Below are 26,113 nucleotides of genomic sequence, written 5' to 3'. Positions count from 1 at the left end.
TTTAAGTGGAAAGGTTGGTTTCACAAAGTGAACAGGTGGGCTAAAATTAAATGGATGTCTACGGAATGCATTTTACTTGAGTGCATGAATTAATAAATGTGTAACATTCTCCTTTAAGGATGACCAGACTGGGCAGAGGAATGATACTCGTTGGGTTGCTGCAGCAGAGAGCTGGCATAGACGTAATTTGCTAAATGACCGCCTCCTATCCTGTAGATGTTTAGAGTTTCACACTTTATGGATGAGCCATTTCTGTGCTTGAACTTCGATATTGTTAAGCACTTCTTTTCTGTATAGTGTTGGGTTTAATAATAAAACACTTCAGACCTACATTTGTAGGATCAGCCATGATTTCATTGAATGGCAGAGAAGACACGAGGGGCCGTTTGATCCATTCCTACTCGTATTATTTATGTTAATGCAATTGACTGAGTGTAGATGTGTGTGAAACCCAGACTTGTTATACTCTTTTCATCGATTCTGGAAACTATTTTTGTAACTTCAGGATCTGCAGAGCACTAACCTACTCGAGGTGTGCATGGCTCTGACCGTTGCGAGCCAGCTATTCCCACCAGAAATGATCCCTGCAGTTCTTCCTCTGGTTGAAGAGAAGCTTCAGCATTCTAAGTAAGTAAATATGAAGAAAACTTATTACAAAGTTGCAACATTCATTATGTATTTTGTAAGGCAAGATGAGAAATCAAGTCTGAATCTGGTCAGGGTTGTTAGATTGCAAGTTTTGTGTTTTACTAGATTTGGTCACATTTTCACCATGAGGGGAGAAGATTGACACTGTTTTTAGTTTATAATATAAACTTATTTCTCACTAATTTTTAGTGATTTGTTAAGGCTGCTGAATAAGTATTTCTTACGCTTCTTTTCCCCCTTCTCCCATGCCAACTGATAGGTTTAGAGTAGAGTTTGAAATGATCCTAATTTACAATGTATGAAGATGGACTGAACTGTGTGCATTCATACAGACAAAGAAAAGTCCAAATACTGGCTGGCTGGAAAATATTTGTTTGTCTCACTGATAATGCTGAGTAACCTGCAGCACCATGACTTGCACATACTGTCTATGGAATATTGTTGCAGCTCTACAGAGGGCTAACTCCACTGAATGAAGGCAGATATATAATATATTTGAAAATGATTTTAAAAAAATTATATGGCTTAAAATTGGAACCTTCAGTAAGTTGGGAAGAAGTCGAATATCTAAATCTAGAACCTGAGGATATTTTAATTTTATTATTCCCTGTAGCTGAGCGAGATGTCCCATTAGGAATCCATTTTCTGTGTAGTGAGTGCGCTTCAGGTGGAACAGAGTCATACAGCACGAAAACAGACCCTTCGGTCCAACTCATCCATGCTGACCATGTCCTCTAACTCAACTAGCCCCACTTGACTGCATTTGGTCCATATCCCTGCAAACCTTTCCTATTCATGTACCGATCCAAATGTCCTTTAAATGTTATAATTGTACCTGCATCTACCACTTCCCCTGGTGGTTCATTCCACATACAAGCCACGCTCTGTGTGAAAACATTGTCCTTCCAGTCTTTTAAATCTTTCACTTCTTACCTTAAAAATATACCCCCTAGTTTTGAACTCCCCCACCCAAGGGAAAAGACCTTACCTTCTCACTTATCTAAGATCATAATTTTATAAACTTTTATAAGGTCACCGCTCAACCTCCTTGCCTATAGTGTCACAAAAGTCCCAGCCTATCCAGTCTGTCCTTATAACTCAAACTCCCTAGTTCTGGCAACATCCTAATGATTATTTCTGAACCCTCTCCAATTTAATAATATCCTTACTAGAGCAGGGTGACCAGAACTATACATAGTACTCTAAATTTGGCCTCACCAATGTCCTATACAACCTTAACATGACGTCCCAACTCCTATACTCCATGGTTTAAGCAAAGAAGGCAAGTGTGCTACATGCTGCCTTAACCACTTTGTCTCCCTGTTACACAACTTTCAAAGAACCATGTACCTGCACCGCTAGATCTCTCTGTTTGACGAAACTAACCAGGGCCATACCATTAGCTGTACAAATCCTGTCTTTGTTTGTTTTACCAAAATGCAATAGCTTCCTTTTGTTAAATTAAACACCATCTGCCACTCCTCAGCCCATTGGCCCAATTGATTAAGGTCCCTTTGCAATGTTTGATAACCACGTTTACTGTCGACTATACCACCAATTTTGGTATCAACTCCAAACTTATTAACCATGCCTCCTAAATTCTCATCCAAATCGTTTACATAAATGACAGACAAAAGTGGACTCAGCATCGATTCCTATGGATTACTGCTGTTCAAAGGCCACCAGTCCAACAAAACAACCCTCCACCACACCATCCTCTATCTCTGAATATCATGCCAATTTTGTATCCAGTTGGCAAGTTCTCCCTGAATCCCACATTATTTAACTTCACTAGTTAGTCTACCATGTGGAACCTTGTCAAAGGCTTTACTCAGGTTCATGTAGACAACATCTATCACTCTGCCCTTTGATTACGTCCTCAAAAACTCAACCAAGTTTGTGAGAAACAGTTTCCCATGCCCAAAGCCATGCTGACTTTCTCTATTCAGACCTTGCCTCTCCAAATGCATGTAAATCCTATCTCTCAGTATCCTCTCCAACAATTTACCCATCACTGATGTTAGACTCACAGGTCTATAGTTCCCATGCTTTTCCTTACAGCCTTCCTTGAATAACGGCACATTAGCTACCCTCCAGTCCTCTGGCACATCACCCATGGCTGTAGATGATACAAATATTTCTGGAAGGGACCCTGCAATTTCTTCCTGAACCTCCACAATGTTCTGTGGTACACTCGACCAGGTTCGAGAGATTTATCCACCTTTATTTTTTAAGACCTCTAGCAATTCCTCTTCTGAAATGTAGACTGTTTTCAAGACTTCAGTATTGATTTTCCCGAGTTTCCACGCCTCCATCTCTTCACTGTAAAAACTGACGCAGAATATTCATTTAGTATCTCTCCCAATTCCTGTGGTTCCACACATAGATGATCTAATTGATCGTTAAGGGGCCCAATTTTATCCCTAGTGGCTTTTTTGCTCTTAATGTACTTGTAGAATCTCTTTGGATTCTCCATAATCTTGTCTGCCAAGATATGTCTTAATCCCTTTTGGCATCTTGATTTCCTTCTTAAGAATGCCCCTACGATTCAAGACATTCAGGTGATCTAACTTGATTATACCTAATATATAACTCCTCCTTATTCTTGACCAGAGCCTTAATATTTTTATTCATCCATTGTTCCTCTCTCTTGCCAACCCTATTCTTCACACTAATAGGAACACCATGCCTCTATACTCTCATTATCTCATTTTTGAAAGCGTCCCACTTGCCAGTCCCTTAACCTGCGAACAATTTATTGTATTCAGCATTTAAAAATTCCTGTCTCATACCATTTGCCTTATTCCAGTGAAGAATTTTAACTTCTATACCAGGCCTTTCCTTTTTTAAAACTAATAGAATTATGATCACTGGTTCCAAAGTGTTCCCTTACAAACAGTTCAGTCACTTGTCTGGCCTTATTTTCCAAAAGAAAGTAGGGGTTTGTTCCATCCCTAGTTGGTACATCTACAGATTGATAAAGAAATGTTTTTTGAACACATTTAACAAATTCCACACTATCTATGCCCTTAACACTATGGCAATCCCAGTCAATGTTTAGAAAGTTAAATCCCCAATTATCTTACATATATCTGAGATCTATACATATTTGCTGTTCAATTTCCCTCTGGCTATTGCAGGGCCTATATTACAATCCCATCCAGGTAATCTTGCCCTTCTTATTTCTGAGTTCCACCCATAAAGTTTCACTGGACAATCCCTCAGAAATATTCTCTCTAAGTACAGCAGGAATGTTTTCCTTAATTGCAAACACCACTCCCTATCCTCTGTTGCCTCCCTTTCTATCCTTCCTGTAGCATCTAACATTGAGGTGCCAGTTCTGTTCCTCCCTCAGCCCTCTTCCTTCCTCTTCCATCATAGCCCCGTACCCTATCCCTGTAACCTGTGGCTAACCCACCTAACCTCTACGTTTTTAGACTGTGGGAGGAAACCCATGCAGAAATTGTGAGTATGCTCAAGCTCCACACAACCAGTCACCCAAGGGTGGAATCAAACTCAGATCCCTAGAGCTGTGAAGTTGCAGTGCTAACCACTGAACCACAGTGCTGCCCCGAGTCTCTCAACCACAGAATCTCCTGTCCGTGCCCTTGACAGGAAAGTCTCCTATAACAATTGCTCTTTTGAATCTTGACAAACCCTGCTGAATAGACAATTCATTCTTGGTGCCTAAGATCTGGCTGCCCCTTCTATTTTTCTCTGAGAGACTATCCCCTCAACAGTAGCCAAAATGGTATATCTGTTTGGGGGAGGAATAGCCACAGGAGACTCCTGAACTACCTTCCTATCTCCTGACGGTCACCCATCTATCAGATTGAACCTGCAGTGTAACCACCTCTCTAAATCTACTAACCATCACACTATCTCCTGTGTGCTCCTCAGTGACTCCAATGTTGTCCCCATCCACTTCCAGAATGTTCAGCTTTGCAGTCTAACTCTTTAATATTACATTAATGTCCAGAGAGATATTCTCATTTAATCTTTTAACATTACACTAAGACCACTTAAAAAATGTAATCTATCTCATAAGGCCTAAAAGAAGAAGCTCTAAATACAGCCTTTTTTTTAAAAAAAAAGACAAACTCCCCTTCTCTTTCTCAGTATTTTATTTTAAGCATGCAAAATTGAAAAAAGAAATGTTTAAAGTCTTAAAAATGCAGCACTTAGCAAAAGCTCCCATCAACTGAAAACAGCCTCCTCCTCAAATCCTCTATCAGTCAGTTCTCAAACCTTCAGATCTGAGGAAAGGAATTTCGATCTTTGATCCTTGTCATTTTTAAACTGCTAATTTGGAAACCTTGATAACAGGTTGAAAAGGTCAATCTTCCAACTTTTATGCAAGCAGTATTATATTAAAAAAACTTTCTGAATTTGTTTGTTATTCATGAGGAGTTTCTATACTTAGTGTGGAGGAGTATTAATTCTATTAGTTTATGACGTCGATCCTGTCTTATTGGTGGTCTTGCCACCAAGAAGATTCCCTCCCCCTTTGTCTTATTAATCTTTTTAGCTATATTTGCAAATCTGGCATTTGGAGGCTGGCTGTTACAAAATTCTTAATCACGTAAGTGAACTTGGTAGGACATTTGGTTTGAGAATGAGCATATGATCAATAAAAGAGAAGTTTAGGGAGGTGTGGAAAGTTTTGTTTCTTGGAGCTGATATTATAATAGATTGTGTAGCAGAAAGAAACAGAATACTGCTTTATAAATAATGCCCTGGCTCCTGGGCTTTTCTCTAACTGTTCAGTTAAGTAATTGTGAATGCTGTGTTAAAAATGTGTTCTAACACTAAATATTGCTTCTTCACAGGGAAATAATAAGACGGAAGGCAGTGCTTGCCCTGCACAAATTTTATCTTATTGCTCCAAACCAAGTTCAGCATATTCATGACAGATTTAGGAAAGCTCTATGTGACAGGGACCCTGGAGTCATGGCTGCCTCCCTTCACATCTACCTACTGCTGATCAAGGTATTATGTTGTAACCATTAATGGAGGAGCTAAGCTGTTTATGTTGGCAATTCTCTTTTAGTAGCCAAAGCTCATGATTAATTTACAAACTTTTCAAATGCCATCAACTTACAGTTGAAGTTTAACAGTAGAATAGAACATAGAACAATACAGTACAGAACAGGCCCTTTGGCCCACGATGTTGTGCCGAACATCTATCCTAGATTAAGCACCCATCCATGTACCTATCCAATTGCCGCTTAAAGGTCGCCAATGATTCTGACTCTACCACTCCCACGGGCAGCGCATTCCATGCCCCCACCTCTCTCTGGGTAAAGAACCCACCCCTGACATCTCCCCTATACCTTCCACCCTTCACCTTAAATTTATGTCCCCTTGTAACACTCTGTTGTACCCGGGGAAAAAGTTTCTGACTGTCTACTCTATCTATTCCTCTGATCATCTTATAAACCTCTATCAAGTCACCCCTCATCCTTCGCCGTTCCAACGAGAAAAGGCAGAGAACTCTCAACCTATCTTCGCACGACCTATTCTCCATTCCAGGCAACATCCTGGTAAATCTTCTCTGCACCCTCTCCAAAGCTTCCACATCTTTCCTAAAGTGAGGCGACCAGAACTGCACACAGTACTCCAAATGTGGCCTAACCAAAGTCCTGTACAGCTGCAACATCACTTCACGACTCTTGAATTCAATCCCTCTGCTAATGAACGCTAATACACCATAGGCCTTCTTACAAGCTGTATTCACCTGAGTGGCAACTTTAAAGATTTATGTACATAGACCCCAAGATTCCTCTGTTCCTCCACCTGACTAAGAACCCTACCGTTAACCCTGTATTCAGCATTTTTATTTGTTCTTCAAAAATTGACAACCTCACACTTGGCAGGGTTGAACTCCATCCGCCACTCCTCAGCCCAGCTCTGCATCATATCTAAGTCCCTTTGCAGCCGACAACAGCCCTCCTCACTGTCCACAACTCTACCAATCTTCGTATCATCTGCAAATTTACTGACCCACCCTTCGACTCCCTCATCCAAGTCATTAATAAAAATTACAAACAGCAGAGGATCCAGAACTGATTCCTGCGGAACTCCACTTGTAACTGGGCTCCAGGCTGAATATTTACCATCTACCACCACTCTCTGACTTCGACCGGTTAGCCAGTTTTCTATCCAATTGGCCACATTTCCCTCTATCCCATGCCTCCTGACTTTCCGCATAAGCCTACCATGGGGAACCTTATCAAATGCCTTACTAAAATCCATGTACACTACATCCACTGCTCTACCCTCATCCACATGCTTGATCACCTCCTCAAAGAATTCAATAAGACTTGTAAGGCAAGACCTACCCTTCACAAATCTATGCTGGCTGTCCCTAATCAAGCAGTGTCTTTCCAGATACTCATAAATCCTATCCCTCAGTACCCTTTCCATTACTTTGCCTACCACAGAAGTAAGACTAACTGGCCTGTAATTCCCGGGGTTATCCCTATTCCCTTTTTTGAACAGGGGCACAACAATTCGCTACTCTCCAGTCCCCTGGTACCACCCCCGTTGACAGTGAAGACGAAAAGATCATTGCCAACGGTACTGCAATTTCCTCTGTTGCTTCCCACATAATCCTAGGATATATCCCGTTAGACCCGGGGGACTTGTCTATCCTCAAGTTGTTCAAAATGTCCAACACATCTTCCTTCCTAACAAGTATCTCTTCTAGCTTACCAGTCCGTTTCTCACACTCCTCTTCAACAATACGGTCTCACTCGTTCGTAAATACTGAAGAAAAGTATTGATCGGACCTACCCTCGTTCTCGTCATTCTCATGTTTCTCACATATGCATAAAATGCCTTGGGGTTATCCTTGATCCTATCCGCCAAGGATTTTTCATGCCCTCTCTTAGCTCTCCTAATCCCTTTCTTCAGGTCCCTTCTGGTTATCCTGTATCCCTCCACTGCTCTGTCTGAACCCTGTTTCCTCAACCTTATGTAAGCCTCCTTCTTCCTCTTTACTAGATATTCAACCTCCCTCGTCAACCAAGGCTCCCTCACACGACCATTTCTTTCCTGCCTGATAGGTACATACATATCAAGGACACGTCGTATCTGCTCCTTGAAAAAGTTCCACCTTTCCACCACATCCTTCCCTGACAGCCTAGGCTCCCAACTTATGCTCCTCAAATCCTGTCTTACGGCATCGTAATTTCCCTTCCCCCAATTGTAAAATCTACCCTGTTGTGCTCACCTATCTCTCTCCATAACCAAGGTGAAAGTCACAGAATTGTGGTCACCATCACCAATAATGAACTTAAATTTCTTAAATGAATTGGAAATAGTTTTTAAAATGTTCTAGCGAATTGTGGGAATCAAGTAATTGTGTGGGAACCTAGACACCAAGTGTTAATGGGCCATCTGAATTGTTCTTTTGAGCTTAGTTCATAACATATTTCTAAGCCACATTTTTTAGGCAGGAGTCATTGGCTTACATTTAGGAACAGAGCTGCTTCCTTTACCTGACAGAAATACTCAGTCACAGTGGCTAACCTAGTATTTGCTAGAAATCAAATGAAAGGTTTTTGCTTTGAATGACTTGGAGCACCAACAAGCAAAATCCTTCAGGCCGAAGGGCAGGAATGATGGTCTAGTGACCGTGGGCAGCATGGTGGCTCAGTGGTTGGCACTGTTGCCTCACAGTGCCAGGGACCCGGTTAAACTCCCTCCTCGGCTGACTGGCTGTGTGAAATTTGCACATTCTCCCTGTGTCTACGAGGGTTTCCTCTGGGTGCTCCGCTTTCCTCCCACACTGCAAAGATGTGCAGGTCAGGTCAATTGGCCATGCTAAATTGCCCATAGTGTTAGGTGTATTAGTCAGAGGGAAAATATAGAGTAAAGGAATGGGTCTGGGTGGGTAACTTTTTGGAGGGTTGGTATGGACTTGTTGGGCCAAAGGGCCTGTTTCAATACTGTCGGGAATCTTATCTAATCTAAAACTTTGTGAAGCAGTTGTCGATTTTTAAGCCTTATTGGAATTAAATGTATTAGTTTGGTTCCTCTATTTTAGGAAAATCCGGATGGCTATAAAGATTTAACTGGGAGCTTTGTAACAATTCTCAAGCAAGTAGTTGGAGGAAAACTTGCAGTGGATTTCAACTATCATAGTGTACCAGCACCTTGGCTCCAGATTCAGCTGCTGAGAATTTTGAGATTACTGGGAAAGGATGATCCTGTGTAAGTTGTTCTTGACCAAGTTTTCCTTTTCAGTTGTTGATCTTGTTGGATATGAAACTGTTATATTAGGAATCCTTGCGTTGCTCAGTGTTCCCTGGGAAAATGAGTGTGTTTGTTGCAGACAGAAGAATGTAGAAACACTGCTTGAAAGAGCAGCAGGCAGTGCCATTACTGAATTAACAGTTGATTTTAATGTGCCCATGCATTTCAACTACCAATGCAAGGATTTTGATTAATTTTAAAGTCACCTCTCAAAATGTTACGTCAAAATAAAATCATGTTCAGCTGAAAATGAGCAGAAGTCAAAAGAGATTTTGATATTTTGACCAGATGTAATTTTGTCTCCTCTTTAAAGTTGTGCACTCTGCCCTTATTTTTATTCTTATTTTGTTTGCAAGCTCTGGTGTCTATATCTATACAGCAATAGTAACTGGCTGTCTAAATTTGGTGCAATGTAAATGCGCTGTACATCCCTTTGTCAGAGTTGAATGTTTGAGGTCAGTGTTTGAAGGCAATCATGATGCAAACAACTTTTATTTTGTTAAAAATCTCACAACACCAGGTTATAGTCCAATAGGTTTAATTGGAAGCACTAGCTTTCGGAGCGCTGTTCCTTCATCAGGTGGTTGTCAACCAGATGAAGGAGCGATGCTCTGAAAGCTAGTGCTTCCAATTGCACGTGTTGGACTATAACCTGGTGTTGTGTGATTTTTAACTTTGTACACCCCAGTCCAACACCGGCATCTCCAAATCATGACTTTTATTTGGGTTTTGATTTTGAGGGGTTGGTTTACATGTTTGATTTGGGTCCAAATTAAGTACAGAAAAGACCATCTTAATGGAATAAAATGAAAACCAAAACAAACTCTTTTGTAATAATATATTTTAATTTTCCTTTCATAATCTAATAACTTCAATTTAAGTAAATAAAAACTCAGATGTATGAATGTTTTAAACATTACTTCAACAGCAATCAATTTCATTTGCATTTCTATTTTGGAATGGTACAATGGTTTCAGCACAGTGGAGGTCATTCAGCCTTTTGTGGCTGTAACAAACATTCTCCTGTGTTCTCCCTGTAGCTCCCACGTTGTTCTTTATAGTTTTAAAATAAACTTGAATCATTAACTCTTTCCAGGATTATTTGTTCCTAACAGCACTCTGGATGTACCCACACTACACTGCAGCCACTCAAGAAGGCAGCTCACAAACACCTTCTCTGGCAATTAGGAATGGGCTATAAATGCTGGTCTAAGAAGTGTGGCCCACATTTTGAAATTGATACTGAAGCTTTTGAGCTGCTTTTGATTCCTGATGTATATTTTTAAAATTTAGGACTTTAGATCAAAGGCTATAGAGATTTGACTTGAATCTTTATGGTGTCACTTTATCTTGTAGAAACTGCATGGAAATGAAAATTGCTAAATAGTCATTTAGCAAAAGTCGCATGATTTCTTTTAAACGGACTTTCTGACCTTAGTTTAAAAAAAAGACCTTCCTAGAGCTTAAAAACTAAATCCATTTATCCTGCATTATGGCACCAAAGTTTCTAAGTAATATAGTATGAGCCTTCATCACAATTATTTTAAGAAGTGAGAGCAGCACTGAGGCATTAGTACACCAAATTAAAACGATATGCAATTTCGTTAATAAGTTCTGATGTTGTTATGGTCCAGGCCAGACTCCCTCAAAACGTTTCAAAAAAGTAGCCGTAACTCTGCTATTTATTTTAAGCAGGTGTACAGTGATATTGCAGGGGGGATGCAGCTGGCCCAACCACTTTGTTTTAAACAAAACAGAATTTATTTGCAAGATTACCAAATGAAGCACAAACAAAAGAGAATAGAATATTAAATAACTTAACCTATCCAAAAACCCAATAGACTATCCCAACTTAATGATGCTGTTCCAACTTCCAGCAACAATCCCCATAAACACCCCTTGGCAAAAAAGTCAAACACAGGGTCTTATTAGGGCGTGGGGAGGGAGTGAGAGAGAGAGATGGCCGACAGATTCAACATGGAACACCTTCTTCCATGTAGCTGTTTCTTGGACCAACAGCCTCACAACTGACTGACTAGCAGCTCTGAACCCAAATCCAAACTCAGAAAAGTTGAGCTGGGAGAACTGGCCACTCCCTTTTCATTGTACAAGTGTTTCTTTTAAAACTTAAAAGTTTCCTCAAGTAGATCACACCCAGACATTTTGGAGCCTGTGCTTTTATGATTCCTGTAAAAAGATCAACTTAATCTTGTTAAAGAGTGGCAGTAGCCTCATCACAATGTGCTTAAAATTTATTTCTGAATCCTCAAATTTCACATTTCTTTGAATTGTCTGCTAATACCATGTTACAGTAGACTGTGTAACTGAAAAGTGAGTTTTATGTTAAATGCAGAGGCCAGCTAAGTTGGTGATATAATTTGATAAATAGTTGGGGTCTTTTTGAAGTTTTAACAATTTTTAATACTTTAGTGTAAAACTAGAAGGGAACATTTAAGCACCATTTCTGTCGGTGTGTGGATTTGAGCAGCGTGTTTTAGCTACCTGCTCTGGGTTTAGACAGCAATGCATTGTTTTGGAAAAAAAAGAATCTCTTTATGATTGGTGAAACTGATTACTTTGAAAATATTAGCCAGATTTGGTTCAGAAATTAATTGACTTTTCATTGATATATGAATTCAACTGTGAATTATCACAGGAAGGCAATAACTTAAAAATTTGCATTCACCTGATTGTGTAATAATCATTTGTACCACAAAATCAATAGAAATGAAACCCCTGTCTTTGATTCCTATTATTTCACCAGCTTTTGCTCGCTAGGCTTTCGTGAGATCTTTAGTTATTCGGATGACATATTAGGGAAATACCCATGCTCTGTATCAGCAAAAGGCAACATCATCAAGAAGGAAGCTAATTAAAAGGGCACATTGTACAGAAGGAAGTCCGCATTGGATGTATTAATGTAACCATCTCTACTAATAATTTAGTTGTTAGCTGTCAGTCTTAGTTCACTGACACGCGCTCATCTGAGTCACATGGCCTTGTATTCAAATTTCTCTTCGGTCACTTAAGAGCACAATCTAACTTGACACTTTGTTGTAGTGCTGATGAGACACAGTTTTGTCAGAGGTGCCCTCTTTTGGTTGAGATGTTAAACTGAGGCCTCATCTACCCCCTCAGCCAGATGTGAAAAACCCCATTTTATTTGAAGAACGGAGTTTAGATTGCATGGTGATCAATATTAATCCCTCAATGAGTATGACTAAACAAGTTTATGTAGCAGATAACCCACACTGCTGTTTAAGGGACAATTAAACCACACTGCTGTTTAAGGGACAGTTAACCTGCTTTGCTGTGTGTGGGGCCTAACTGCATATATTGGTATCCAGTTTGCCAAAAAATACTGCTGCAAAGTGCTTTCAGACATCTTGAGTTTGTGAAAAGTGATACATAATTGCAAACCTTTTGTTATTTTTCTTTCTCTCTTTCATGTATTTACCATGGCATTTATTAATCTCAGTTTGCAATCTGTCTGAAATGTGCTGTTATTCTTTTTGGGACAGAACAAGTGAACAAATGTACGATGTTCTGGACGAGTCTTTGCGAAGAGCTGAAATCAACCACAATATCACTTATGGTAACTGTTGGCAAGTGCAGCTTGTTTTATTTCTGTGTCATCTGAAGGAGCCAAATCCATGTAGATCAACTCTCAAACTAAGACATAGTGAAGAGTTATCGTTCGTATTGTTAGTATTGGTTTCCAGTGAACATATTTCCCCCAGACATACTGCGTTGTTTGGAAAGAATGTTTTGTACTCATGAGTTGCAGTTTATCCCAAAGCCCTAATTTAAAACTTACTGAACTGCTCCAGTATTTGGGGTAATTGCGCCTTCTACCCAAGAAGCTGGAAGGGCTATTCTGCTGTGGCCCAACTGTTTTGATTGCAAATCATTATTAAATTAAAAACTCAGTAGTTGGCAGTTTTGTATTTTCATTCTGGTCATTATTTTTGTTTATCAAAAATACAGTTATCTGAATCTTCTGTGTATTGTAATGAAATGCCTCATTATGTGTAATGAAATGTCGTGACTGAGAACTTACGCATAGACCAGCACCATTCTCTTTTGAAATACAGAAAAATAAACCCGCTGGCATTTTAGTTTCCTTACATGTGTGAAGTAGTTCAGTCAGTAATCTCGAATTTTAATCAATAATGAATGCAAGCTTTTCATTATTTAAAACAAGGTTGGATAACTGTGTTATATTGCTCACAGGTTGATGATGTTTGTAATTCACTTACTAGCATTGGAAAGTTGTAATTTAGGGGTGTGGTAATAGTTGGGGTAATTATCATAATCAATAGAATAGTTCAGGAGGTTTAAGATTTGTCATAAGCAAAAATTTGTGACTACAATGTGTCTGCATAGTGTTGTACCTGACCTGGAAGTGCTTGAAACTTGGTTTGTAAGAAATGGAGCATTTAATTGAAAAAAATGATTTAATTCCTCCCCCCCGCCGCATTCAGCAGTGGATCATTGGCATATTTGTAGCCTGCGAGATGTGCCTCCCTTATGATGCTCTAAATGCTTAGTCCGACATTTACATTTCACTGTTACGCAATGGACTATTTTGTAAGTCCATGTGATGCAATATGAACTATTCCACATAAGTCAACATTTGTAAAGTGAATGTCAGAAAATAGTACTATCTGCCAGTATTCCAATAACTTGTGCAAGCCTTCTCTGCACAGCAACTGGGCCTGTATTCTCTGGAGTTTAAAGGAATGAAGGCTATCACATAGAAACTTACACAATTCTTAAAGGGACTGATCGAGAAGATGCAGTGAAGTCTTTCCCTGACTATGGGGTTTAGAATCAAGGACCCACTCAGAATTAAACACAAGCCATTTAAAAAGTTCTTCATTGACAGGGTGATGAGTCTTCGGAATTCTATATACTAGAGGACTGAGGGCGTTCAATCATTAAGTAAGTTCAAGTCACAGATTGATACATTTTAGGTTAATAATGACATAAAAATATATTAAAATAGTGTAGACATATGGTGTGAGGTGGACGGTCAACTGTAGTCTAGAATGACAGAGTAACCTGAAGAGTAAGATTGCTAATATGAGATTGATTCTGAAATATTGATCTTTGTTTATTTACACTTTATTAAATTTTAAAATGTATTATCAATATTTGCTTATTTGCTTACTACAATACAGAACCACTGTTTTGAAAGTATCTGTTACTTTCGTATTGCATTAACCTCTACTTTACATCTTTTCAGCAATTTTGTTTGAGTGTATTCAAACAGTATATACTGTACATCCAAAGGCAGATCTAATGGAGAAGGCAGCCACGTGTAATGGAAAATTTATCTTATCACCTAAAAACAACTTGAAGTATCTGGGTAAGGATATTCTGTGAAATAACTGGTCATATTTTTATTTTGCATAAATATATACACACACACACATGTTGGAACGTGTATATTTTTTATTTTTGTGTTCCAGGGTTAAAAGCCCTCACATACGTAATTCAGCAAGATTTGAATCTTGTTCTTCAGCACCAAATGACAATAATTGAGTGCCTGGATCATTCTGACCCAATTATAAAGCGAGTGGTAAGAGTTACTTTGACCTAGGCTATTTGAATACTAGCGCTAATGAGATAGTGTTGTACTTGTTTAAAATTGATGTGAAGATCCATTACTATGTTACCATTGCCCATTGTATTAGTCACTGGCATTTTCTTTGGAGGGATTTTTTTTTCAAATTAACTTAACTAAGAGTCACTATAGGTTGCAAATTGCAGTTGAATATTGATTCTGGGAAGTGGGAAGTGCATGCAAACTTTGGACAATTAATGCTGCCCTATCTCTACAGTTTGCTTGAGTGTTTCCTGATTTTAATCATGCTATCTGACTGTTATATCTTCTGTGGTGTGCTCTTTCAACAGACTCTAGAATTGCTCTACCGAATCACAAATGCACAGAATGTAACTGTTATCGTCCAAAAACTGCTGGAGTACTTAAGAGAAAGCAAAGATGAATATGTCACCATCAGCTTAGTTGGCAAAGTAGCTGAACTTGCTGAAAAATATCCTTCTAACACAGCAAATCAGTCAAGACATAATGGTGTTGTATGAGCTAATAGGCAGTACTGTTTTGTTTCATAATTAGAATGAGGCGGTTGCTGAGATTGAAAATATGGCGATTGAGTAATAAAATATTCTGGCATTGGTTGAAAAGTGGTGTTTGTAATTCTGATTCTGTTGGAAATGTTTGTGAAATGTGAACTGAATTATTATTCAACCATAAGTCAAAGTAGAAAACAGTACTAGAGGCATTTATTTTGCGAATGGAAAAACGCTTTAATTCATGCAGTCATGAATGTTTTTGAGAGAGTGGGCCAAGGTAGGACAATAAATGCACAACTCATGTTTGTTCCATATTCTGTAGTTCCACCCCAATATAATGGCAAGATGAAGTTTTGCCTTGTGGTAGCCTTTAAGTTTATACATTTAGCTTCTATTTCTGCCTTACTTGTTATACACAAAGTGATAACCTGAGCCACTTTATGGCAGATTGTATTCTGCACTGAATGGAGGGGAAATAAGGGCATGAAAGCAAATAGGTATAAATTCTATTTTTGAAACAAAAGTCAGTCCTATCTTTGTTTTTCCAGTGTGATTCTGGTTGTTTATTGTATCTTTAAGAACTATTTTGCATTCCTTGATGGTTGTATGACATAGCGTAGCAAAAAAAATCCTTGAAAGTTCACACCTTGCCTAACAGTTTGCATTGTTGGCAGAAATTTGAAACATTATAAATGTCACATTTCTAAAGAAGTGTTTTATAGAGTAAATGGAAATGTTACATTTAAATAAATTTTATTGCAATTATGTTCTTGTTCAGGCTTCCCTGAAATTAAAATATATTTGTAGTTGATAGATTAATTAAAGCATCTACTTTGGAGTTGTTAATGACATCCATACGTGTGTCTGGCACAAGAATGCAGATCCACACTTATATCATTAGCTAATCTCAGTGAAAGTGTAGCTGTGAGAATGAAATGAAAACACCAACCTAATCCTATTGCTAAAAGGGAGTTGATGTAATGGTGCTGATTTCAGATTGACATTTAAAAATGTCATTTTTTAAAAGTATGCTAAATAATATCAGATTAAAATGCACCCTATTCATTTCTAACTCTCAAAATATGATGCTAAACTGGTTTCTATTTTGGTTTTGTTTTTGTCCTTGACAACCCACAAACATATGCTCCCAACAATGAGTGGTTTGTACAAACCATGAATGCAGTGTTCGCAGTTGGCGGAGATATGATACCGTCAGATATCCCAAGCAACTTCCTGAGGCTGCTGGCTGAGGGTAATTAAACAGCAAGATGCTCTATAAATAAAAATAATTAAAGATAATTTTTGGACAGTTCTAAACTGTGCTATAGTAACTTCATTTCAGTAATTGCTCTTTTAATGTCATGCCTCAATGGGAATTTTCTGAGTAATTCCATTTAGTTCATTACTGACAACTCTATAAGTACCTCTTTGATCATATTAACAAACCCATTTGAAAAATATTTTTGTACGAATGTTATTTTTCTGTCTTGGTTTGTTATTGTGAGTGTGTATGGAGTGTAAGTGTGGCTATAGACTATAATGTACGTGTTTCAATCTTAATTTATATGTTTGGCTATGTTGTAAACTAGATTATTTTTTAAAGGTGATTCTTGAAGTTTGATTTTGTCAGCAATATTTTGGGATCATGTTCTAATGTTTGAAATACAATACTTTTAAATCTGTTTAGGATTTGATGATGAAGTGGAAGACAAGCAGCTGAGGCTTTATGCAGTGAATTCATATCTTGCACTTTTGGAAAAAGATCAAGTTCAATATCCTCAGAGATTCCTACAGGTTATGAGCTGGGTAAGATTGAAACTCAAATTAATGAAGTAGGCAAGTAGCTTGGGTCGGGCTCTTTCAGGCATGTGATTTGGTATCAATCTGTTCTGAAATATTTATCAGGGAAATTGAACAGTTAGAAGTGGCTACCAATGACAATGAAATAATTACAGGTTTTGTACAGACTTACGACAGACTGTACTAGGTTTCCTGTCATCACCCATGAATCATTTAGAGTCATAGATATACAGCACGGAAACAGACCCTTTGGTCCAACCTGTCCATGCCAACCAGATATTCCAACCCAATCTAGTCCCACCTGCCAGCATCTGGCCAATATCCCTCCACACCCTTGCTATTCATATACCCACCCGGATGCCTTTTATGTTGCTATGGTACTAGCCTCCAGCAGTTCCTCTGGCAGCTCATTCCATACACATACCACCTTCTGAGTGAAAAATGTTGCTCTTAGGTCTCTTTTATATCTTTCCCCTCTCACCTTTTGTAGTTCTGGACTTCCCCCACTCCAGGGAAAAGACTTTGTCTATTTATCCTATCCATGCCCCTCATGATTTTATAAGCCTCTATAAGGTTTACCCCTCAGCCTCCGACGCTCCAGGGAAAACAGCCCCAGCCTGTTCAGGCTCTCCCTATAGCTCAAATCCTCCAACCCTGGCAACATCCTTGTAGATGTTTGGCCAAATCTTTTCTGAACCCTTCCAAGTTTCACAACATCTTTCCGATAGGAAGGAGACCAGAATTGCATGCAATATTCCAATAGTGGCCTAACCAATGTCCTGGACAGCTGCAACATGACCTCCCAACTCCAGTACTCAATACTCTGACCAATAAAGGAAAGCATACCAAACGCCGCCTTCACTATCCTATCTATCTGCGACTCCACTTTCAAGGAGCTATGAACCTGCACTTCAAGATCTCTTTGTTCAGCAACATTCCCTAGGACCTTACCATTAAGTGTATAACTCCTGCTAAGATTTGCTTTCCTTTCCTTTCCTTTTGTGATGTTTTTAAATGAAAGCTTCCACCTTTGTCCAAAAGGTGTTTGAAGTTAGAAATAAAAGCAAAAAACCGCCGAGAGTACTGAGCAAGTCGACTAACATTAATGGAAAAAGAAGCTTAATATTCCAGATATGTAGCTTTTATCAGAACTGAAATTATAGATGTAACAGGCCTTAAGCAAGTAATTGCTCCATCTTTTTACTTGTTCATAGACACTGATTGTGCATCGGGTTTGATATTCATTGCAGTGTTGGATTGAATTTGATTCTTGTTTATTATTGTTGCATTTATCTTGATGAAGGCATCATATTACTTAGACTTCAATCATGAGACTGCAGCAGAATGAACATCTGACTTTGACTCATAGTCATACAGCATAGAAACTGACCCTTCAGCACAACTTGTCCATGCTAACAAAGTTTCCTAAACTGATCTAGTCCCATATTCCACTAACCTTTCCTATCCATTTAACCTGTCTAAATGTCTTTTACATGTTATAGTTGTAATTGTACTTGCCTCTACTACATCCTCTGGCAGCTCATTCCATATACTGTACACCGTCCTCTGTGTAAAAATGTTGTCCCTCAGGTCCCTTTTTATATATTTCTCCTCTCACCTTAAACCTATGTCCTCTAGTTTTGGATTCCCCTACCTACATTGGCTATTCACCCTATCCATGCCCCTTCTGATTTTATAAACCTTTATATGATCTCAGCTTCTTGTATAACAGGGGGAAAAAAGGCCCAGTCTATCCAGTCTCTCGTTATAATTCAAAATCTCCAGTCTTTTTGGCATCTTAATTGAACCCTTTCCAGTTTAATAACATCCTTCCTGTAACAGGGCAACCAGAACTGTACGCAGTACTCCAAATGTGGCCTTACCAATGTCTTGTACAGCCATTACATAATGTTCCAAACCTGTATTCAGTTCGCTGACTGATGAAGACAAGGGTGCAAAACACCTTCTTCACCACCTTGTCTGTCTGTGACACAACTTTCAAGGAGCTATGTGCCAGCACCCTTAGATCTCTCTGTTTGACAACACTCCTCAGGACCCTACCATTAACTGTGTAAGTCTTACCATGGTTTGTCGTAACAAAATGCAACACCTCATATTTATTAAATTCCATCTGCCATTTCTCAGCCAACTGTCCCGGTTGATCAAGACCCTATTGTACTCTTAGATGATCATGTTCACTGTTCGCTATATCACCAATTTTATGGTGTGATCCGCAAACTTACTAAGCATGCCTCTTAAATTCTCATCCAAATTGGTTAAATAAATGACAAACAAAAGTGGACCCAGAATTAATCCTTACGGTACACCGCTGTCTGAATAACAACCCGCTACCACCACCCTCTGTCTCCTACCATCAAGCCAATTTTGTATTCAGTTAGCTAGCTCTTCCTGGATCCCATATGATCTAAACTTAGTAACCAGTCTACCATGCAGAACCTTGTTGAAGGCCTTGCTAAAGTTCATAGAGACCAAGTCTATCACTCTATCTTCTTGGTCACCTCTTCAAAAACTCAATCAAGTTTGTGAGACATGATTTCCCATGCACAAAGCCGTGCTGGCTGTCCCTAATTAGTCCTTGCCTTTCCAAATATATATAAATCCTGTCTCTAAGAATCCCCTCCAATAACTTAGCCACCACTGCCATCAGGCTCATCAGTCTGTAGTTCTCTGGCTTTTCCTTGCACCCTTTCTTAAATAGTGTTACAACATTAACAACACGCCAGTCTTCCAGCACCTGACCCATGGCTTTTGATGATGCAGCTTGGGAGCAGGAAAGTTGCCCCTTTCTAAACCAGATCATGTCAATGTCAGCTGTAATAATACTCTGCCTGGGATTGATTACTTCATTATATACTAGTCAGCCTTGGGCCTCCTCTGATTTCATACTTCACCCAGTATCTAGATACGATTTTTGAATAATTCTAAGTTTGTATCTTCTTTCACTGATTCTTTTGTTGTCTAACTGTTAATTATGAGCAGCTGTCAAATAAAACATGTGCATGTCCTACCTATCTTAGCTCATGCAACATGCAAGGGACATTAGTCTACAAAATTGCTGAGTCAGTTGCTGAGGATTTGAGCACAAGCTTAACACAGTCTGTGTATTTTAAACGATTTATTTGTTTTGAGATTTAAAAACTATCTATAATTAAACATTTGCAGGCCTAAAAATAAAAGCATCTTTGCTTTTTAGAAATCATGGGAATTAATTTCACATGGATGGCATTAAGTGATTGAAATATTTTCGTCTGACACATATATCAGGTGCTGGGAGAGTATTCCTACCTCAAAACAGAAACCAAATCAGAAGATATCATTGAAAAACTGCATTGTTTACTCGGGAAATGTTCTGTGAGCTCAGAGACAAAAGCCTGGATCTTGAGTGCAATTACCAAACTCTGTCGTCTAACACTGAATGTCAAAGTACTACCTGAAGTCCTGCAAAGCTATGGCAATTCAATGGATTCTTGTTTAAGACAATGCTCTTTTGAGTTGAAGCAGCTTGTTGAGAACAGAGAAATAATGAACACTGTTTTACCTCTGGATGCAAGTTGCGATGATATTGTGGTAAGTTCCGTACAGCAATTTTAATTTTCCTTTTAGAAAATTAAAATGATTTTGATAGGGCTAAAAGAATCCAGACATGGTTTAATCTTTGGAAATAAAGAATGAATGTTATATTTAAATTAAAAACTGTGTCCAGCTTCCTAATTGGCTCAATTCTTATGTGTAGTTCTTGGTGTGGAACTGAAGTACTGTAATTAGCTCATTAAGATCCCAGGTTTAGTCCCAATGTTAGCAGAAAACAATAAGGCTTTCACATGAAAAAATATTCATGTAGCACCTTTCCCCACCAAGTATGTTTCAAAGTGATCCATGGCTATGGAATTACTTTTGAAATGCCATTGTCACGTTTGTAGCCATGACAGACAATTTCTGTACATAATGAGATCAGTGCTTTCATAATCTGTTTTAGTGTTATTGATGCAGGGCTTAAGACAACAGAAAAAAATCCTGAATATGTTGGGAGGACAGCCCATTTTATGAGGCAAATCTGGCTTTGGTTTAATGTCCCAGCTGGAAGATAGCACCTCCAGTAATGCAGTGCTTGCTAAGGTTATTTCCTTATATCTTGCAGTGAGTTATGAACCCTTGGTCATCTTGTTTAAGAGGTGAAGGTGTCTATTGAGGCAAGCTACCAATATTTGCCTTCAGTTTCTGGAATAGAATTGGTTGTGGTTCATGCTCCTCGTGATTATCTGGCTATTCCTGTTGGAAGTTAAACATACTGGATAAGGGTAATGGTACCTGTGACAAGATGATTGCAGAATCAGTTGACATCAGCTTTGTAAGAATGGGATATTTAAATGTGACATTTTGAGTTTTACAATGTGAAATTCCAACCAACCCTCGATTCTATATGCAAATGTAACTTTCAATCAAAAGAGTATGGCAGTAATTCTGTGACTGAGCTTGTGTTTGCTTGTATAGGTCGATGCTTCATTATCTTTTCTTGATGGTTTTGTTGCTGAAGCTTTGGGTCATGGTGCTGCACCTTATAAGCCACACCATCAAAGACAGGAAGAGAAGTTGTTGCAAGAGAAAGGTAAAGAAAAAAATTCCACTTTAATGATGAGCTGATAGAGCATTGGGATTGACGCACAAATTTAAACATAAGAGACATGGGGCTTGTACGTTATATTAAATTCAAAATGAAAGTCCAACCTCTGGGAGCTTTTTGAAGAAGCAGTAAATCATCAGTAGGCATTTTCCCAAAGTCAGGAGGAGACATTAATAACAGCTGAGTTTTAAAACATTGGTGAAAGAAAACTTGATTTTGTATTATAGTAGTCATCAGAATCCAAGGAGACAAACTTAATGTCTACTTTCAGAGCCTTGTTTAAACTGTGTAGTAAAGCGATTATAATGATTCTCTTAAAATGATATTCGATTGGATGCTTTTCCGGATAAGGGGAAAATTACAGCAACAGGTTTTTAAAATGTCTTCTTTCCTAGAATATGGGTGTTGGTGGCAAGGTCAGTGCTTGTTACTCATCTTCCATTGCGTTTGAACTGAGTGGCTTGCTGTGCCGTTGCAGAGGGCATTTAAGTGTCAGCCATTTTGGTATGGGACTGGATTCACCTGTAGAGTCAAGAAGTGTGCGCTGGCAAAAGCACGGTAGTTCAAGCAGTTTCCAAGGAGCAGGAGAGTCAATGTTTCAGACATTAGCCCTTCAACGGTTCCTGATGAAGGGCCTTTGCCTGAAACGTCAACTCTCCAGCTCCTTGGATGCTGACTGACCTGTTGTGCCTTTCCAGCACCACGCTTTTTGGCTCTGACTGTCTAGCATCTGCAGTCCTCACTTTCTCCTGGATTCACCTGTAGGCCAGGTAAGGATGGGATACCTTCCCTGAAGCATGTTAATGAGTCAGATGGATTTTTAACACAATTGACAATGATGTTATGGCCGCCGTTACTGAGACTAGTTTTCAGTTCAAGAAATTAGTGAATTTAAATTATTCTAGCTGCCATGGTGGGATTTGCAACTATATATTGGCCTCGAGAGTACCAGTTCATTGACATTACAATGACGCACAGCCTCCCCCTACCTTCAAGTAATTGATTGATATTGCTATTGAGATTTTCCCTTGCTTTAGATTCTCATTTTTACAATATATATATAGCCTTATAATGAAATGGAATCCATACTTTGTGATATTAAATTATCCAGGGCAGCAGAACTCTCGATTCAACTGAAAATGTGCTCCTCATTTGCTATCAACAATTTGGATTGCCTCTTCAAACTTTTGTGTCCCGAAGTTATTTTCCCTCCTCTGGAAGCAAATAAAAATCCACAGTATTTTTTTTATACCAAGTATAGGAATGTTCTATGTACCCACCACTCAAGATATATGAAACTGGAACTGTTTTTGAGTCATCCGTTTTCTGAGGTTTGCTATTTTGGCATATAGGTGTTCATAGGAAATAGTGTAACAAAATCTTTTACCTTTAGAAGATTAGCAGCACTCTCTTTGTAGCAGTTTATTGATCAATCCTATGGATGATGAATGGGTGCTTCTGAAATACTGGTCAAGTTGCAGTAAAAGCGTAGAACGAATGGTTCTTTGGACTAGGATCTTTGCCACTTCTCCATTAGCAGTTTGATTATTGTTTGAAAGTGTGCAGCAGATTTTGATTTTTTTTGGCACCTGTTATAACTTACTGGGATATGATTTCCTAATGCAAAGCTGTTATTGATGCTTACACAGCTGCTGGACTGGAGAGGAAACATGGAGAAATATAATATCGTCTGGACAATCCAAGCCTTTTGCTGTGAAATATTCTTTTATGTAGTGGGAAGCAAATGTGTAAAGTATTTACTTCCTTATAATTAGAATATTTGATACTGCATCTTCATCAAACCCTGTTCAAATGGCAATAGTTAATTGAATATCTTGGGGTCTGGCAGAAACTGAACATTAGGGACTTTGTTAAATGAAGTTGGTTACTTACCCTGTTCGATTCCAATGCTCTCCCATCCTGTCTGGTCTTAACCTGCTGTTTTCAGTATGTGAACGGAAGCCTAATTTGAATTTTACTTACAAGTTTGCATTGGGCAACGGTGCTGGGGTTGTGGTCTAATTTAGCTCAGTAATGTAACCTTCACACAACAAAGTCTCGGCTGGAGATGGAAGAAGGCAATCTTGGACCTCCCAGACCCCCACAGTTGCATTCCTGCATGTGGTTGGAGCTCTCTTTGCTTCCCTCATCCCCTGACATGACTTTCTGCTCTGAACTGTTCCCCGATCTGGGATTGTGGCCCATTGTTTCTGAATTCCCCTCTGATCAGAGCTGGTAACTTTGGAAATTGGAGTAGTCTTTGATAACTACATTAGATTATTGTTTCATATTCTTTGATCTTTTATTGTTATTTTAGTTTGATCAATTGTGCAAATCAAAATTTGCTTTTTTTTCATACGTTGGAAGATGCAAACTGAAGTTGGAACATGCTGTCAACTTCAGATCATTTAATTTTGTGGGTCCCAATAAATTAAACTTGCCACATAGTCTGACTTTTTCATTTCTGGATATAGTTTATATTAAGAAGAGTGTATGTTCACCATTGCCTCACTATAGTAAGAAGTGCTATCTCTATAGTCTGCATTTACAAAATATGTGAAAGATCAAAGATCATGCCAAGTATCTGATCAGTCGATTTGGAATTTCTGTTTGACAGTTATTAGCAGCTATTATAGGAAATAAAGAATTATTGGAGATGTATTTTACTAGTTATTTATATTGATCAGTTGTGATACTGTGCATGGGTAAACTGTTGAATCATGTTGTACCTAGCTAAAGCTTTTATATAGCATCATAGAGCCATGCAGCATGGAAACAGACCCTTCAACTTATCCATGCTGACCAAGTTTCCTAAACTAAACTCGTCCTGTTTGCTCGCATTTGGCCCATATCCCTCTAAACCTTTCCTGTTGGTGTACCTGTCCAATTGTCTTTCAAATGTTGTAACTGTACCTGCATCAACCACTTCCTCTGGTAGTTCATTCCACATACTGAACCACCCTAGGTATGAAAAAGTTGTCCCTCAGGTCCCTTATAAATCTTTCTCCTCTCACCTTATATAATGGTGTTATTTTGAAAAATTAAATCAGAGATTGCTTTGAGAGGGAGGACTGACTTCTGGGGGTTAGTTATGACTCATATGAAAAGCTGATGCACAGCTAAGCTTACTAATGACATTTAATTTAATCCACTTTAATAAGTTTCTGACTTAAAACCTTTAGTCAATTATATAAGGGTCCTTGAAATCAGTATGTGACTCAGCAGTAAAGCAATCTTTTCAAACAATTATTTGTTTTAAAGAAATTGCTTAGTAGCTTAAGACCTAAACCCATCCCCAGCTAATAAATGCTTTGTCTAGATAATGGTGAAGTTTGTTTTTTGACATTTGAGTGATTTGCTTTCTTCCCAAGCCGTTTAGCCCATATTGGTGTCTTCAGTATGCAACTTAGTCACTCTTTGTTTACAACTATCCTTGGTTGTATGACATTATGCATCTGCAGACCACAGATCAACCTTTAGATGCCTGTGACCACTCAGTTTCCTTTGAGCTGGGGACAGAGAAGAACATGTATCTAAACAGCAAAATAAATGCTGTTTTTTTTTGGGACTGTTACATGTGTCAATCTAGCACCTTTTCTGTGGAACCATCATATATCTTACAGACAACACTGAGCAATAAAACTTGTTTGTTTGGTATTATTCAAAGAGGAGCAGTGTTAATTAGGTCTGCTTAATACTGTTAGTAAAATTAGACTTTTAATCTTTTTGACAGTGCAGAGATGTGCGGGTTAGATAGGCTGGCCATGCTAATTTGCTCAGTGTCCAGGTATGTGTAGGCTAGGTGGATTAGCTATGGGAAATGAAGAATTATAGGGATAGAGTAGGGGAGTGGGTTTGAGTGCGATGCTCTTTGGAGGGTCAGTGTAGACTCGATGGTCCGAAATGCCTGTTTCCACACTAAGGATTCTATGATTTTCATTCTAGGATTGGGAGATTGCTTTTATCCTGTTTTGAATAGTGCTCATTTGACAGATATTTTAAGATCCATTACCAGTTTTAACTTTGCACTCTAATGATGCCAACTTAATGCTTAACTATCTGTCGGATACAAGGCTGGAAAATGTTGAAAAATTAACAGAATGTGTCTGCTGTTAAAGATTAGTTTAACTGTCACCAAAAATGTGGGGTTCTTAAGTTTCCTTTCTTTGGATTTTGTGGTCATTTATACCAATTCTTTAATATATTGTGTGACTGTGTATTTTGTTTTGAGGCCGTATGTTAGCTTTCCCAAATTTAAATGCTCTATTGACCAAAGATCAGGATAATTCCTCCTTTTTTGCCTTAATCTAACATCCTGTTTAAAGGAAACCAAATTGGTATCATAATTATTGCGCAGACCCAGTGTGGATATATTCTCCTTGACCATATTGGTTTTATTTTATCTAATTTGAGAAGAAGAGAAATTATTAGCCTTGTTAATATTACAGCACCTTTTCATATTTGTCTTCATTCACATGAAAGGATGGTCTTACTGAAGAATAACATACTGTTTCTGTGAATCCTATTGAAATACTTCAGTAAGACTGGGACTTGGCTGTGTTTAGGGAGCTAATTATCAAATATTTGGACAAACAGACTGCACTATATCAAACTAATGGCCCAGAAATTGCTGGAAAGTAATGACAAATGGACTGTGATTGCTGT

At 38.6% G+C, this 26,113-nt stretch overlaps 1 protein-coding gene across 1 annotated transcript in view; it reads left to right on the top strand.

The window, feature by feature from the left end:
- The window catches only part of ap4e1 (adaptor related protein complex 4 subunit epsilon 1), a 67,006-nt gene that overhangs the window by 15,391 nt on the left and 25,502 nt on the right, over positions 1 to 26,113 (top strand). The window contains exons 5-15 of the mRNA XM_060852767.1: positions 506 to 627; positions 5,478 to 5,637; positions 8,699 to 8,865; positions 12,429 to 12,502; positions 14,156 to 14,278; positions 14,382 to 14,491; positions 14,827 to 14,966; positions 16,146 to 16,258; positions 16,694 to 16,812; positions 20,092 to 20,394; positions 21,319 to 21,433. Coding sequence (XP_060708750.1) covers positions 506 to 627; positions 5,478 to 5,637; positions 8,699 to 8,865; positions 12,429 to 12,502; positions 14,156 to 14,278; positions 14,382 to 14,491; positions 14,827 to 14,966; positions 16,146 to 16,258; positions 16,694 to 16,812; positions 20,092 to 20,394; positions 21,319 to 21,433 — 1,546 coding nt within the window. The remainder of the gene's footprint in view (positions 1 to 505; positions 628 to 5,477; positions 5,638 to 8,698; positions 8,866 to 12,428; positions 12,503 to 14,155; positions 14,279 to 14,381; positions 14,492 to 14,826; positions 14,967 to 16,145; positions 16,259 to 16,693; positions 16,813 to 20,091; positions 20,395 to 21,318; positions 21,434 to 26,113) is intronic.

The sequence above is a fragment of the Hemiscyllium ocellatum genome, chromosome 39 (assembly GCF_020745735.1).
Source record: "Hemiscyllium ocellatum isolate sHemOce1 chromosome 39, sHemOce1.pat.X.cur, whole genome shotgun sequence".
In the NCBI taxonomy this organism is placed as follows: domain Eukaryota; kingdom Metazoa; phylum Chordata; class Chondrichthyes; order Orectolobiformes; family Hemiscylliidae; genus Hemiscyllium; species Hemiscyllium ocellatum.
Note: the sequence above shows the minus strand (reverse complement) of the source record. Positions and strands in the feature narration are given on the sequence as shown.